Source organism: Lytechinus pictus, chromosome 18 (assembly GCF_037042905.1).
Source record: "Lytechinus pictus isolate F3 Inbred chromosome 18, Lp3.0, whole genome shotgun sequence".
NCBI lineage: Eukaryota > Metazoa > Echinodermata > Echinoidea > Temnopleuroida > Toxopneustidae > Lytechinus > Lytechinus pictus.
The window spans coordinates 17,368,371-17,385,446 of NC_087262.1; the positions used below are offsets into that span (position 1 = coordinate 17,368,371).

General features: G+C 36.3%; 1 protein-coding gene across 1 annotated transcript; it reads left to right on the forward strand.

Annotated features, from left to right (window-relative positions):
* Positions 1–1,990: 1,990 nt before the first annotated feature.
* Positions 1,991–13,314, forward strand: LOC129281861 (RNA-binding protein 45-like). Its single transcript, XM_064113477.1, has 10 exons — positions 1,991–1,996; positions 2,681–2,807; positions 3,334–3,459; positions 5,127–5,453; positions 6,567–6,710; positions 7,232–7,370; positions 9,153–9,251; positions 10,129–10,268; positions 10,764–10,914; positions 11,497–13,314. The coding sequence occupies exons 1-9, from the start codon at positions 1,991–1,993 to the stop codon at positions 10,883–10,885; spliced, it is 1,230 nt and encodes a 409-aa protein (XP_063969547.1). The 3' UTR covers positions 10,886–10,914; positions 11,497–13,314.
* The last annotated feature ends 3,762 nt before the right edge of the window (positions 13,315–17,076 follow it).

Here is a 17,076-nt window from a genome sequence, read left to right on the forward strand (position 1 = left end):
GAAAGTTTATGGATCTAGTTCATAAAACTTGGGATATAAGAGTAATCAAGCATCACTGAACATCCCCTGTGAGTTTCAGGTCACAAAACCAAGTCAAAGGTCAGTTAAGGTCAATAAACTTAGGCCATGTTGGGGTAATTGTTGAAGTGCTATCATAACTTTGAAAGTTTATGGATAGAGTGAATGAAATGTGGACATGGGTGTAGTTGACAGTCTTAAGTCTCCGTTCAAATGTCATTTATGGTCAATGAACGTGGTATTATGTCATTATATGAATGATGTTTTTGTGAATGATTATTTTATAGTAGTTTTCAAAGTTAGCACTGCTGCTATATCAAATTGCGTAATGCAGGCGAGACTGCCAGAGGCGTTCCACTTGTTTAGATAATTACCGTCCGCGAAGTATGGACACGCGTGAAGTTTGGACTCACTGCCATACAAGATACAGTAGGCGCTTAAGTTAAGGCAAGCGTAGACACCTGGCAGCCGTCTGTTTCAAGGAGTTTTTAAGTGTTTTTTAAACATTTGTTTCTCCTCGTACACTCATGACACAGACGACTCGCGATTGTGCAGCCCCGGGGGGGGGGGGGGGGTAGCCAGGAGGCTTCTAATCTAGAGTCATAAAAATCATTTACTAACGTATGCTTACTCTCAACGAAGCCAGGGATTCCTTCCCATTCATCTGCACGTACCGCCCAAAAACCTGAAACTTTCGCCCCCGAGATTTCTACTTTCCTTCTAAAAGATCTAGCCCTAAATCATGTACATGGTTGGGCACTCACACGTATTGCGAGGTTAGTATTACTATTAGTATACTAACCTCACACCATGAACTGCGTTTGGCAGTCGATTTCTAACTAGTGGGTCACGCGTGCTGCGATCCCACTTCTGGTGTCCACAACACACGACTTCTATGGCTTGATTTTTCTGTGCGCGGCGGCACGTAATGAACCCTTGAGTACATTTCTACGCTATCGGTTTTATTTTTAACAAGAATTCATCAAAAAAATGAGAAGAATATTATGTAAAGACGGAAGAGACTTGCCCGATGTTTACGCTGCCATCTTGTTTCCTATTGTTCTTCCCCAACGTTACGCGACGCACGTGTCCGGTCAATGAACTTTGGCCAAGTTGGGGGTATTTGTTAAATTACCATCATAACTTTGAAAGTTTATGGATCTGATTTAGAAACTTGGACATAAGAGTAATCAAGTATCACTGAACATCCTGTGCAAGTTTCAGGTCACATAATCAAGTTCAAAGGTCATGTAAGGTCAATGAACTTTGGCCAAGTTGGGGGTATTTGTTGAATTACCACCATAACTTTGAAAGTTTATTGGTGTAGTTCATAAAACGTGGACATAAGAGTAATCAAGTATCACTGAACATCCTATGCTAATTTCAGGTCACATGACGAAGGTCAAAGGTCAATGAACTGGCCATTTGGGGGGTATCTATTGAATTATTACCATAACTTTGAAAGTTTATTGGCCTAGTTCATGAAACTTGGACACAAGAGTAATCAAGTATCACTGAACATCCTGTGCGAGTTTCAGGTCACATGATCAAGTTCAAAGGTCATGTAAGGTCAATGAACTTTGGCCAAGTTGGGGGTATTTGTTGAATTACTACCATAACTTTGAAAGTTTATTGGTCTAGCTCATAAAACGTGGACATAATAGTAATCAAGTATCTTTGAACATTTCGTCCGAGTTTCAGGTCACATGACCAAAGTCAAAGGTCATTAAAGGTAATTGAACTTTGGCCATTTTAGAGGTAATTATAAGATTGCTATCATAACTTGCAAAGTTTATAGATATTGTGTATAAAATGTGGATATAGAGGTAATCAAGTTTCACTGACAAGTTTTAGGTCACATGATCAACATCAATGAACGTAGTATTGTATCATTATATGAATGGTGTTTTTTGTGAATGATTATTTAATAGTAGTTTTCAAAGTCAGCACTGCTGATATATTGAATCGCGTGATGCAGGTGAGACCGCCAGAGGCATTCCACTCTTTTTTTTTTTGTGAAAACCTTTTTTGGGGGTTGTCAAATTTACTTGAGAAAACATCGTTTCACAGAACGCCGATCGTAAACATGGTTCTGGCCTCTGGGTAGCCAGGGCCCAGGACTGGCAGGAGGCTCCTGAGAGTAAAAATAATTTACCAACGTGTGCTTACTCTCCCTTTCATGTGCGTGTACCGCGAAAAAACCTGAAACTTTCGCCCCACGAGATTTCTACTTTCCTTCTTAAAGATCTAGCCCTAAATCATGTAAATGGGATACAACTTCATTTCCGACTGTTCTACAATATTGATTTCGTTTTTAAACAAGAATTTATTTAAAACACAAGAAAAATATAAAAAGACGGGGAAAACTTGCCACCGTGATTACGTCGCCATCTTGATTTCTTTGTCTTTTGCTATATAGCTACAGCACACATATCGCGATATGCGTGCTGTAGCTATAGCAAAAGTAGTGAGCAAAATATGAAATTTACTTATCTGCTAAAATGCCTTGGATACATGTAGGTAATAATATGATATGAATACCTCTTAGTCTCTATCTTGGTTAGCATCACAAGTTAACATGGATTTGCCCACCTGTATTGCGATGAATTAATTATCAGGAAACTAATCACTCTTTTTAACATCATTTCTCTTCTTTCACCAGGTTATCATTGCTAACTCCAGAGGCTCACATAGCTCTAAAGACATTGATGAAAAGACGGAACTAACCCGGCTCTTTGTGGTTGTACCAAGTTCATATGATGATGATGAATTGTATAAGAAATTTGATGGTATGTACATGTATGTTGTATAATATACTTTACATGTACCATTCAGATGGAAAAGTTTTGACAATCATGTAATCAACTTTTAAAGCACTTAGTAAAGTACATGAGAGAGAGAGAAGGGGGGATAGAGAAATGCACATATAAACGTTAAAAGACTTAACCATTCAATAATCCATGCCCCCACCTACCCCCTTTATGTCAAAAATATTCTTTCTTACATATTTTGCCAATTTGTCAGATATTTGCTCTCAAATATGATATTCTGCTGTACATATATATATGTTTAAATTTCCCACAAGTAAATTTTTAATAGAAATATGAAAATTAGATTGGTTCTCATTCACTGTACCCGTCATCAAATATTTCTTCATTTTACAGTAAATAAAAAAGTAGCAAAGATCAAACAGTCCGATTTCAGAAAAGTAAATATCTTTGAGAGTCCACATACAAACTTCTTGAACATGCATTCCCTCTCTTTAGTAGGAATTTCATAATGTCAACATTTATTGTATACAATTTTTATTTACAGAGTATGGTGAGATCGACCATGTGACCATCATCACAGACAAAAAGACCGGAGCAAACAAGGGATTTGGTTATGTCAAGTTCAGGAGAGTTTCAGGGGCTGCCAATGCACTTGAAAACTGTGATCGAAGTAAGTACAGGGGTGTGCTATAAAGAGATATGAATTATGATCAATAGTATACAATGGATGCAATGGATAGAATACTTCATGAGGTGAAAGATGAAAAGATCCATTCAACGAGGCATAGCTGAGTTGAATGGATCATTCATTTCATGAAGTATTCTGTCAATTGCACAAATGAAGGAACATTAATTATTTGGTTTATATGACACTTAAAACTAGATTATTTTTCATAGGAAATCTATCAATTTGGATGCAAAATATGATTGTGCAGTGCGAGCTCAGTCTGCTGATTGTTGCGTATGTCGCGTACAATGCAGGGGTGCAATGGACAAAATCGTATGGATCCAAAATTGCACGATGAATGGATCCTAAATTGCACGGTTGATGACGTCATTGTAAAATGGTCCGAATGATCGATCGAACAACCAATCAAATGCCATGGATCTATCTAGGTGTCATATAATCTGCAATAGTTTGTAATTTTTGTACATGGTGTACTACTTACATTTATTCTAAAATTTAGACCATTGTAGTTATATTGTTACAGTGCCCTCACTGCCCTGAAATAAGTCCTGTGAAAATAACTTTCAAATATTATGTATCCTATGTTCAAGTTTTTCTTCCTCCTATGAATCGATTTGTCACCAAACTCACTGTTGTACAGTATGTAATACAATATATAATGTCATAAGTTGATTAACCCTAATACTCTGGGGGTATTTCAAAGCTTGTTATTACTGAGAGGGGCCATTATGCCCCCCCCCCCCCTGAGATCTCGGCCATGGGTCGTCCGATTGCCTCAACATTTTGCACAAGGGTCAAGAATTATTTAATTTGCAAGTTGTAGAGCTACATTTATGAAAGTCCTTTTATTTTTTTTTAAATTAATTTATGCCAATTTATGCGAGAAATCATAAATTTTGGTATTTCTCACCAAATAAAGCCTCTGGAATAGCAATTTTTGGGTACAAATGTCTTTGATAACTCCCTCATCAATTCCTGAAAGAAAAAGATAGGTTGTGGCAGTTATTTCTAAATGTATTTTATTGTTTTTCAATTTCTTATGTATTTCTTTGTTTTTTGTCAAGCATTTTCAGATGTGTATATGTGGGTGTGTGTGTGTGGTAATTTTTTACACTATTTGAAACAATGATGTTACTTAATACTAGAAAAGTATGTACATAATTTGGAAAAGCTCCTGATTTTTTCCATAGGGTTATACACAGTCATATAGAGAAATAGCAAAATTTCAGTGACATGTGTTTAGTAAACGTAATCTGACACCCGCACGGTAGGTACGATCGAGGTAAATTTGTTATCAAAATGTGCGGGGAATGATCAGAGAAAAAGTCATGAAATTTTGTTTTGAAATATTGAGGTGTTAGAAAATTTGACAGGCTCCCCCCTCCGGGAATATTAGGGTTAAAGGCTAAATAAAGATCATACATGTAGGATTAAGATAAAGAAAAAATGTTGTATTAATTGGCATTTGAATTATCAAATACCACTGTGAGTAGTTACATTGGAATTGTCACAAAATTCTGTTGATATACTAGAAGAATGCGTGGTGCTCTATTTCTTTCGGCATTTGAAAAGAAGTCATAATCCTCTTTATATCTATCCCAGGCAATTTTTTTTCATTTACCACTTTCTTGTCAATTTTCATCAACCAGGCTTCAAGGCAGTCATGGCCGAGCCACGCCGATCGGAGAAGCGAAGCCGAGACGACGTCTTCGAAAGGGACTACTCCCGATCGTCGGATCACGACCGCTTGGACTACGGCCGTCCAGACTACCTGAGATACGACCACCTCCGCAAGGACTATGGCAGGAGCTCCGACGTGGGGAGGAATTCTGACTACGGACGGTTTAGCCACAGCAGAGTGGAGAGTGATTACCCCATGCGAGGGGAGTACACCTCACCCACCGCCCTACCAAGGGCCACCGCTCCTCAGGTTGGCAACTTTGAGGTCGATGGCATGTTTTTCCCGCAAGGTCCAGGTAAAAAAATATATAAATCATACACAGTGTCATATATGCACCGTTCTTGTATCATGAATGTTATTATATTATATCTCTTTTCTCCTCAAAATTATATTTGGTATTTCCCCACAAGGTCCAGAGGTAAGAAATATAAATCATATAATGAGTCATATAAGCACTGTTCTTGTATCATGAATGTGAATATTATTGTATTAATGTGAATATCAAAAGTTGTATTTGGTATCATCTGAAGTACATGTACTTTACACATTATCTGTAATTTCCTTCTGTTTCTCTGTCATGCAAAAGAGTGATTTCCAAACATTTAGGTTTAAATATATGATTAAATAGTGTTGAAAGAGAAATGTGATTTTGAAGATTAACAAGATCCCCTGTGCAAATACAATGAAACATTGATGTGGTTTTATAATGAATTTAATTGCCTTGCCTTGAAAACATTGCCTTAAGAACCATGGATTGCATGGATTTCCTTTTCATGTTTTGGTGAACATTGTTTACATAGCATTTCATTTATACCTTGTAATGCAGTGTTTACATAGCATTTCATTTATACCTTGTAATGCAGTGAATGGTGTATCTGTTTAATTGTATTATTGACTCTCTGTGACAACTAAGCCAAATTGATTTAAATTGAAGGGTATTCTTTTTCATTCATCTCATTTTCATGTCACACTCAATATAATGAACAGTCCTCCTAGTAAGTGTATTATCACATTGAATCTTTTAGGCAGCAAGTGCAAGGTATACTTGGATCCTTGATTCTTTGCCTTCCCCATGTTAGTAGTTTATTGAACAGGGGGTTGTTTCACAAAAAGTGAAGTGTGACTTTAAGAGTCGCACTTAAATTTCAGTTGTGCGGTACGTAATGCATCACCGCATTGGTCAGATCATGCATCACCGCAATGGTCAGATCAAGCATCTTGAACAAGCACTACAGCATACCAGTTAATCAGGTTATGTGTTAAATTACATGTGTGCAGTGGCATTTAAACATGTTTTTAAGTCCTTCTTAATTCGTTGTGAAACAACCCCTAATGTCTTTTACACAGCTGGAAGTGCTATTGAAAGTCATACATTTTCCTTTCAATCTGTTCATCTACATGTATCTAGGAATGCCCACAAATCTCTCTCCAAGGTTGGTTGCTGACATCGTTGGTCCTGTCACAGAGACTCAGGTCAAGGGTTTGTTCAGCATCATTCCTGGCATGGAATACTGTGATTACAGAGAAGAACAAGTCAGTTGGGGATATAAAGGTACAGACTTCAAGCCCTGATATCTTTTTTCGGAATAGAAAGTTTGTATTATTTTGCATCATATCTTTAATAATTCAAATTCACAAATTATGGGAATTCAGGGATTTTTTTTTATTTCTATCAAAATAACAGTTTAGAATGAAAACAAAGACAATCTTACTCCTTGGATGATATTCTGATAGCCATGGTTTATGGTTTAGTTAGACCTGGATTAACTTTGACCATACATTTATGGAGTGCCAATTGTCATCTTATTCAACAATTAAAATTAATCATATCCTGCAATAAGTTGTCAAAAAATCAATTGATTCATGAAATGGGCAGAATAGGAAAATACAAAAAGTACAATGAATTTTAATAAATCAATTGATACATTATAATTTCCATGAATATGGAAAAAATATGAAGTTAAACATATGTTTAGTTATTTGAATACCACCCTTTTATCTATTTTAAAGCATTGTTTTTTCCTTTGATTACCAGCTCTGATATTCCTCTTTATCTCCACAAATATTATGCAGGTACTGCTTATGTACGGTACAGCTCGGCTGCCCAGGCGGCCTATGCAAAGCAGAAACTTGATAACTTTGAGTACCCTCCAGGATGCCCCATGCAAGTCAAGTTTGTAGAAGACAACTCGTCGACCACAATCAATGCAGGGTGAGAGAAAAAAATTCTTTGCTAGTTGTAATTCAACTTTAAACGAAGCAAAAAACATACAGGATGAGAGAGAGACAGATAGAGGAAGCTTCTTTGCTTGTTGGTAAAGTCTGCAGTAGTTGAATCTCTTAGAGAAATTCAACTTTAAACAAAGCAAATAACACACAGGATGAGAGAGAGAGAGAGAGAGAGTTTTTTGCTAGTACAGTAAAATCTGCTTAATTAAAGGGGAATGAAACCTTTGGAACAAGTAGGCTTGTGTCGAAACAGCAAAATCTAAGAATAACAAAGAAAGTTTGAGAAAAATCGGATAATAATGAGAAAGTTATGAGCATTTGAATATTGCAATCACTAATGCTATGGAGATCCTCCCATCGGCAATGCGACAAGGATGTGTGATGTCACATGTGAACAACTTTCCCTTTTATGGACTATAAAATACCCCCAAAATGTCTCTTTTTGTTTTTTCTTATGGTGATACAAACTCTTTATCCATGATGTATTCTGTAAAAGTCGGTATTACATGCCCTGCTATAGAAAGAACACACGATCTACTGATAGATGTGATAAAAGAGGCATTTTAAGTGAAATATATACTACAGAAATGGGGAGAGTTGTTCACACGTGACATCACACATCTTTGTCGCATTGCCCATGTGAGGATCTCCATAGCATTAGTGATCGCAATATTCAGATGCTCATAACTTTCTCATTATTTATCCAATTTTGCTCAAACTTTCGTTGATTTTTCTGTTTTCACACAAGGTATCTTCTTCCGAAGGTTTCATTCTCCTTTAACTTTCTTGGTGAGATTCAATTTTAAACGAAGCAAATAACATACATGATGAGAGAGAAAGAGAATTTTTTTTTTTTTGCCAGTACATTAAAATCAGCTTTAGTTACATGTAAATCTCTTGGTGAAATTCAACTTTAAACGAATAAAAAAACATACAGGATGAGAGAAAGTCAGAGAGAGAAAGCTTCTTTGCTAGTTCAGTAAAATCTGTGGTAGTTTAATCTCTTGTTGAAAATTAACTTTAATTCAAATTAAGCAAATAACATGATGAGAGAAAGAGAGACAGAGAGAGAGTGAGAACAAGTTGAAAAAAGGCTTCTTTGATAGTACAATTAAATCTGCATTAGTGAAATCTCTACGAAGCAAATAACATATGTTTTGCATATTCTTGTCTGAAAACACTTTGATTTTGGCGATTGTTTGACGTATGAAAGGCCGACTTATACAGACTCTGCTGTAAATTTAGGCTGCATGCAGGTACCCTTTTCTGTACCTAGACCTTGTATTTGGATAAAGTATTTAGAAATAAAGCATAGCTATTTATTGAATATATTTATGTATAATAATGAGGGAAGGGCGATTGTATTTGTATCAAGGTTTTAGTTGATGCTCACGTATGGTTTGGTATCTTGAAAGGAATACTGTATTGAGCTCCTATTAGGTGAGGGGGTATTTTGAATAACAAATGACAAGCAGAAACGTGATAACCTTAAGTACACACTGGCTGCCCGATGCAAGTCAAGTTTGTCCAAGACAACTCATCTACAATACTTGATACAGAGCAAGAAAAAAAATATCAATCATGCAAGCATTTTTTCTGCCCAATGAGAACAAGAATATCAATACTTTTAAACAATGTAGTTGAAGCCAACCAAACACTATTGGCCTTCATCATTGCTGTACCCCTATGCTTTCCTTTCAGAATTACATTAATGGAATTACTTGATTATAAGTAGATATCATGACTTATGAAATACATTTTGCAGATCGGTTCTTGGAGCGTATAACCCTCCAACAGCAGCAAGCCAACCACCTTCCTGTACTGTTGCGCTACCCCCACTACAGCCCATGGCAGACCCAGACAGGTAAGGATTAATGATAAAGAGGGGTAAGGAGAGATAGAAGGGTTGAAAATAGGGGGGGGGGGCAGATGGTGGTAGTGGGGTTTATATTGGTAGGTATAACCCTGCAGCAGCAAGCTTACCTTAATCCTGTACTGTTGCGCTACCCCCACTACAGCCCATGGTAGACCCAGACAGGTAAGGAGTAATGATAAAGAGGGGTAAGGAGAGATAGAAGGGTTGATAATAGGGGGGCAGATGATGGTAGTGGGGTTTATATTGGTAGGTATAACCCTGCAGCAGCAAGCTTACCTTAATCATGTACTGTTGCGCTACCCCCACTACAGCCCATGGTAGACCCAGACAGGTAAGGAGTAATGATAAAGAGGGGTAAGGAGAGATAGAAGGGTTGATAATAGGGGGGCAGATGATGGTAGTGGGGTTTATATTGCTAGGTATAACCCTGCAGCAGCAAGCTTACCACCATCCTGTACTGTTGCGCTACCCCCACTACAGCCCATGGTAGACCCAGACAGGTAAGGAGTAATGATAAAGAGGGGTAGGGAGAGATATAGGGTTGGACACCTAATCCCCTCTCCAGGAAGTCGGTTTCAACCTTGATTATTATCATTTTTATTTCGCAAAGAAAACATGTACATACAATGTTACAGAGAAAAACAATAAAACAAAAAATGATGCGATTGATAACATTTGATGAAAAAAACCACACATGAATGCCTGGAGGAAAAAATGTTTAACTTGTTAACTGTGACCCTTTGATCTTCTGTGACACAAGGGATGCAATTTTGAGTTTTCATCAGATTATCTGCTTTTTGATTAAGTCATGATTTTTTTTTCATGTGTATAAAACTCTTGGTCTTGACATGCTTTCTCAATCCAGTCCTGTTGAGGAGAGACTGTTCGTGATCTGTACCCGTCCTCTTCCAGACCCTATCATCTGTGACGTCTTCAGGAGGTTCGGAAACTTCATCAGCTACAAGAATGTCCATGGCCGCAACTATGGCTATGCCAAGTTTGCTAGTGAGTGTCATTACTAAACAAATTTCCAAAGCCTAAAGTCTTGATACTAGTGTTATGCAAAATTTTATTTGATGAAATCAAAATCTTGTTGATGTTGTTCTTGATTAGCATATTCTAGAAAATCCTAGATTGCCTCTTGGGTCAATGGGTTGGTATGATTTCGTCCAAATAATACACTTAAATTTTCCTTATCTTTTCAATTAAGTGGGCTGATTGAAAGTAATACAAAATTCTGTTTTTATTCGTTTTTTGTTTTCCCTTCAGTTTTGGCGGTATTCAATCTTCAATTTGTTTTTAAATTCCTGTTAGTAATAAGGAATTCCTTGATTGCATTTGCTCTTTGTCAGAGGAGCTTCAGGGGGGACGTAATATAAATATACAGCACTTTTGTATTGTGCAGTATATGAATGTTGCATTTCATTATCACTGGTACTATAAATTTCTGAACACTGCCATCTTAAATTTTTTTTTAAATTCCTTTTCAAATCACGATAGGAAAGGAATCGGCTGAAATTTGTCTCACCACTCTGCATGGCCAGACCATAGCTGGTGAGAAACTCAAGGTCATCGTCGCTGACCCAGAGCCAGAAGAGAGAAAGCGCCCTCGTACGACATAGACTGGCCAGTCAAGCTCTCATCATTTCGGGTAAGTATAACAATTATGCATGGTTTGTCTTTTTTATAGAAGCAAATTACAATGCAAACAGGCAAGGGTTTAATGGGTAATCTGGCGAGCACTTCATTAGAATTGAAAATAGAGATAGTTTCTTATGCACACAAGAGGGTTGAATTAAGGTTGGACCGTTGAATCGTTTTCTGAATGGAAGTAGGAATCTCTAAAATTTCTTTCTTCTACCTTTAGAATTCCTGGCAATCTAACTGGTCACTTACAGTTTTGTTATAAAAAAGTAATAGATTGATCTTTTTTCCTTGCAAATGGACTATTTCCGGTGAGAGGGATATTCCGACTTTCTATCATGTTTAGTCATCTCGTGTCAGATCATGATTTTTCACCATTGCATGTTCAAGTATTTCTTGGAAATTTTTATTTGGCTTTTTCAATATTTTCCCTTTTAATCAAGGTATAAGGGTAATTGTATGTTTGTTGACATTACTATAATACTAAACTAAAAGACATTTTGTACTGGATACTTAACAGGTACTTGCAAAGTTTGACATTTTTTATGTGACATTGTTCTAACTGTTATACCTATCTTCATTGACACAGAACTCATTCCAAGACTTAAGACTTCTGTACAGATACCCAGCTATTCCTGCACATTATGCCACTACGAGACACTGAACTGTTCCATACGCCAAGAGACTTTGACACATATCTACATGAACCTGAACCTGACTCGTCTATCGTACTTTACTGATACGCAAGACATCAAATGACCAAGCATATTCGTTCTGGCACCCTGACAAAATCATGAACAATAACCCGTTATCGATCTCATGGTCAATTTGAGACGGTGGGCATTTACGTAAGACATCGACAGACCGTGTGAAGAAGTTCCCAGACAAGCATTATCACAAGTACAGCCACTATGGTACAGTATGTCACTTGCGCCCTCAGACAGACATAAGTACTGATCTCACTTTAAGACAATGAACCTCTACATCATGAGACGACAAATGAAGCAACCAACTGCTAGAAGCAATTATCGTCCTCACTTCGACACTCCGACTCGATTTACACTTACACGATGTGACAGCTTTTTCGCACAAGACTCCTCGACCAGCATTTTATCACCTGCAGAAACCGAAAGAGAATTAACGTCATCTCTGTCATTAGCTACTACGAGACACTGAACCGTTGAGTGCGCATTGACGAAGATTAACTGTGCGGAAGGACATGCCCACCCATAATGAGAGGCAGGGGACTTGACGTATCTTTGAAAGGAGACACATATTTCTTATTGCTTTATATGTAACAATGTCTCAATGCTGCTCACCCAAAAGGACTGACAAAGTGATAGCAAACTCGAAATCCAACAGATACTCATACTTCGTCTTCGTCACTTCAAGACGATCAATCTTTAGCTAATCCTTGTTCTAAGACAAAGTATTTTGGGGGAAAATTGTTTTGACTTAAGTAAGTTTATGTGTAGACAATTAGCGAGGGTAATTGTGACAATGTTTCTCATGAACATTGTTGACATTACCATGAATAGTCATACACCTTTTAAGGAATATATCAGGCACTTAATGGGAGGGAGTATTCTGAAAAAAATTGTATTTCAAACTTGATAAAGAGACTTGCTTTTACTTGACTTGCATACACTTATGTTAGATATTTACTTCCTGTTAATAGCTATATATACTAGCACAAAATCTATTCTATGTCATAATTTTGGGTGTTTGATAAAATCACTGACTGACGTAAATTGACTGTAGTTGATCATTGTGTGCTTGTCGTCCTTGATTGTGCTACTTTTGAAAAAAAAATTGTTTCCTCCTCTTTTATCATCCATTTCAATTCAAGCAAGTATTTTTATAACGTTATTTTAGGGTTTAACCCTTATCACTTTATGACTATTTCTTCAAGTCTTGCAGGTGTACCTCCCCCCCCCCCCCCCGGGCTATATAGGGTTAAGGGGTATGTGAGTTATGATGTTCAGTATTATTTCATAGCTTACATTTATGAATGTTTTGAATGTTTTTAAGTGTTGAATGTATTTTAGCGTTGCATGCTCTTCTCACCTTAATCAGACTTCTTACTGGAAAATGAGATTTAAAAACCTGTATTCAAATCTGATAAAGAACTAATAGTGATGCAAATACATTTCAATATTATTCAAGTACTGTGTTATAATTATGTACATTTTTCATGTAATGCACTTACTAGAACTAGGTTTTTTTTTTACTCTTTACTTTTTGTTTATAGAATATCTTAAAGATATTTTGATGATTTTAGACAAGTTGATAGTGGCAAATTCTATGAATTTCCATGATAAAAAGTAGCAATTTTTTAAAGCTGTCAGCTATGTTACAATGTTATACAAATTGTGGTTTTGTGATAATAAAGTCTGGATGTTCACAATTCTTTCTCTTAAGCTGTATTTTTAATATGTGCATTGTCGGTATGATAGTAAAACTTTTTTTCTGGGTAATAATTTAATATAAAAGTTAATTTATTTCTTAATGATAATCAGCTACATTTAGAGACAGAAAAGATTAAGAATATTGTCTTTGAAATCAGATTTGACACACATAAATAAACCCTCATATCATCCTTCTGAAGATAATAGTGACAAAATGTAGACAAATGAATGTTCATGTAACCCTCAAATTAGCACCTTTGGAGTGACGTAAATTAATGAAATTGCACTAAACTGTATGAAATATAATAAATTACAAGAATAAACTGATGGTTTATTTCAGAAGAGAAAAGTAGTTGATTCAATTTATAAAAAAAAAGAAGGCCCCCTCTCACCTTATAAAAAACACTAAATGAAAGGAAAAAAAATATTAAAACAAAAGGTAAAGTAAAATAAAAAGAAAGGAACAAATTTTTTATTTGATTTTTTCATTGTAACAATCCAGAAAGGGATTCTCATTAGTTGAAAAAAAATGTATGTTTAAAATGTCTGTTTACTTTGTATTGCTAGCTTACATGAGATTTTGATTAATACCATTTGAGCTTTTAAATGTTTGTTGTAATATTTAAATCCCTTTGGTAAGGTATCAAATTCCCTTAAAACATTTAAATATAAGGCCTGTATATATCAACATAGTAAGAAGCATATATTTGGATAAATCTATATGTAAGATGATATAATAAGTAAAGAAAAGGATGCATATTTTGCACTCACAGATAATGATTTTGTTTGGATACTAAAGTCATCTTGAAGTTTTACTAAGCGTTACAGTTCCATTATACTTGTGTGTACTGCATTCTTATATTGATCAGAATTTAGATTCGATCAATAATCACTTTATTGACAGAAAAATTACTTTGAGAAGGATGGCAAGCCAAAGTCGTCTTGACGTTTAAATAAGACATTACAGTACCAGTATAGTTGTGTGTGTGTTATTATGTATTGATCAGAATTAGAATGTGATCAATATTTGTCTTCATGGACGGAACAAAAAAAAAGTGATTTCGAGCAGAAAGAAAATAGAATGACAAGCCAACTACGTGACTCTTCAAAACACCAGTCAGTGTGACCTTTGACCCCCAGGGACTAAAGTGTATACCTAACAATGACCTTTATACATGACCAAGGTAAGTTTTCCTGTGGCATGATGGTAATCACATGGCATTGTTCATAGACTTTCTGAATTCAAAATCTGGGTTTTTTTTTTTTCACAAAGAGTCGGGTGTGAGATGAAGTCATATGCCAACATGCACATGACATTGGGTGATTTTGAGTACGGTGTTGGCCTTGGTGTTGGACTGTTGGTGTTGAAATTTGGATTGCTTCTCTTGCTCTAAAACTTATTCAGAGTTTGTAAAACTGATCCAGATCACATTATTGACATCTCAACAACTAGTGAGTGACTTTTCGAGACCATCTTCATTTTATGTTTGGTGTTATAATCGTGTAAAAATTGACCTTACACCAACACCAAAAGGTCAACACTGAACTTGAAATCACCCATTTTACTTACAATCTCATTGATTAATACGCAGTAGTGCGCATGTCCCCTGGAGATGATCATAATTAATTATCCATTGTAGTCAATGCAATCAATTGTAAAAAACTAAATTAAATAAGTGCGCATTTTTGTCACTCTTAAATCATTGAGAGATACTTGCGACTCTACTATTAAAAAATGAGTATACCTACCTGTTATTTGAAAATCTAGGGGTTGTTTCACAAAGATTTAACTCTGTCACATTCAAATTTCACTTGCATGCGGTATATCAAAGGATAACAATATTAGTCTCATCTTCTTCGTGGGCATACTCATCAATGAGATTATGTGTTTATCATGTGTGCCTCTGCCCTGAATCATTCTTCAAGTCACACTTATTTCCTAATGGGCTCGCTCCTTGTTACATCTATAACTTTTTTTTAAAGGAAATTTATTTTATAAATGACTTGGGTATATGCGTGTAGTTAAAGGCAAACAAAAGCAAAATGAATGCAAGTAGAATAAAAACAAATGGGCATGTAAGCACCATTATTGCATATTTTTATTACATGCTTCCAGTAGTCTCTGGGTTAAAATACATGGAATAAGTGGCAGGCGCATACACAGGGGGGGGGGGGTTACAGGGGTTCAACCCCCCCCACCCATCAGATTTTTTTGAAAACCCTTTTTTTTTCTTCTTTTTTTTTGCCTGTCAGATTTTTGTTACGAAAAGACCTATTTTGGGGGGTGAAACATTTTTTTTTTGGTTGTCAAATTTTCATTCAACTCGAACCCCCCCCCCCCCCTTTAAAAATCCTGCATATTCTACTGTTAAGTGGGATGTCACCACTCTTGTAATAACACATAGAATCATTACAACCAACAGTATGTGTACACTATGAACCGGTCTGTTGCAAATCTTGTCAATGCTTCTGCAAGTGAAGTTTTCATGAAGCAATTTTGAAGTGATTTCATTGAAATCCTTGCATTTGATTGGCTAAAAGCAAATGTCTGAAAATCACTGATGAAAGTCTTTATGAAACCCCTCCTTTGATGTCAGCTGACCTTTCTGACTGGATGTTTACATTTGTGTTATTGTGATGTTGTGTTAGTATTTTTTTTTATAATGTCAAGTGCTGTACAGTACACAGATGATGCAGTATGCCAGTTTAAATGTCCTGTTGCAATGATGAGGAGCTGAAATGAATCGTGAACATTTTGCAATGAGCTCTGACTGTCGATGATGACTCTCTTCTATCGTGGGCCTCGTCTTACAAAGAATTGTGATAAACCAGATCAACCACAACTATGGATGGCCAGCAACGTCAACATTTAAAATGCAAATTTTCTATATATTTTGTATATTCATACATTCATTGTTCTCTTGAAGATTCAGTGTGATTCTCTTTGTTTACTAAGGAGATTGTGCAAATTTCTAGTAGAAAAAATACAGTTGAGATGGATTGGATCAATCGTAACTCTTTGTAAGATGGGGGCCCTGGGGAGCATTTCATGGGAAGTTTAGTCAGTGATTTTCACTTAGATGTTATAAGCTACTGAATTCCTTGCATCTGATTGGTTGAGAGTAAATTAGTCATTGAAAGTCACTCACAAAACATTTCATGAAACACGTCCCTGTATGACCTTTCTGTCTCCTGGCGGCATTTTGGAAAATCGTTTACTAGTGGGCATACACGTACATGCACATACATGTAAATGGGAAAGGGAGCAAATTATCCTGACTTTAACTATGTTCTCATTAACACATGGGGCGGTATTCTGAAAACCGTGTTAGCACAAAAACGGTGTTAGCTAACACGATTGGTATTCTGAAAAACACGTGGACCAAGTGGTAACACCGCGCAGGTCATGAAATACGCAGTGCGCAACGCGCAACCCCCATACGCTGTGTTAGAGAGGAAGATAACACAAAATTTGGTATTCTGAAAATGGTGTTAGCAAAAATTTTGTTCAAAGATAACACAAACATTTAACACTGCCCTAAGGAGAGGTAAAGTTGGGGAAGACGATGGCTGCACTTTTTCTAGCAGACGGAAATGTCGATAACAACATAGACCGGCATATAGCAGCTATCATCTGGCAGAACTACTAGTAATTTTCATTATTCCAACTTTATTTTCTCTCTACCTTTCTTTCCACTAACAATGATTAAACATCAATTTCTTTGTCTAGAACTAACTGTGAGAGTTCCCTTCAAATGCAT

What these genes read in the sequence shown, in the direction of transcription:
- LOC129281861 (XM_064113477.1), top strand. An exon ending in GTTTTTCCCGCAAGGTCCAG is followed by an intron (nt 5,454 to 6,566) that starts GTAAAAAAATAT and finishes ACATGTATCTAG; the next exon opens with GAATGCCCACAAATCTCTCT. An exon ending in CCCATGGCAGACCCAGACAG is followed by an intron (nt 9,252 to 10,128) that starts GTAAGGATTAAT and finishes TTCTCAATCCAG; the next exon opens with TCCTGTTGAGGAGAGACTGT.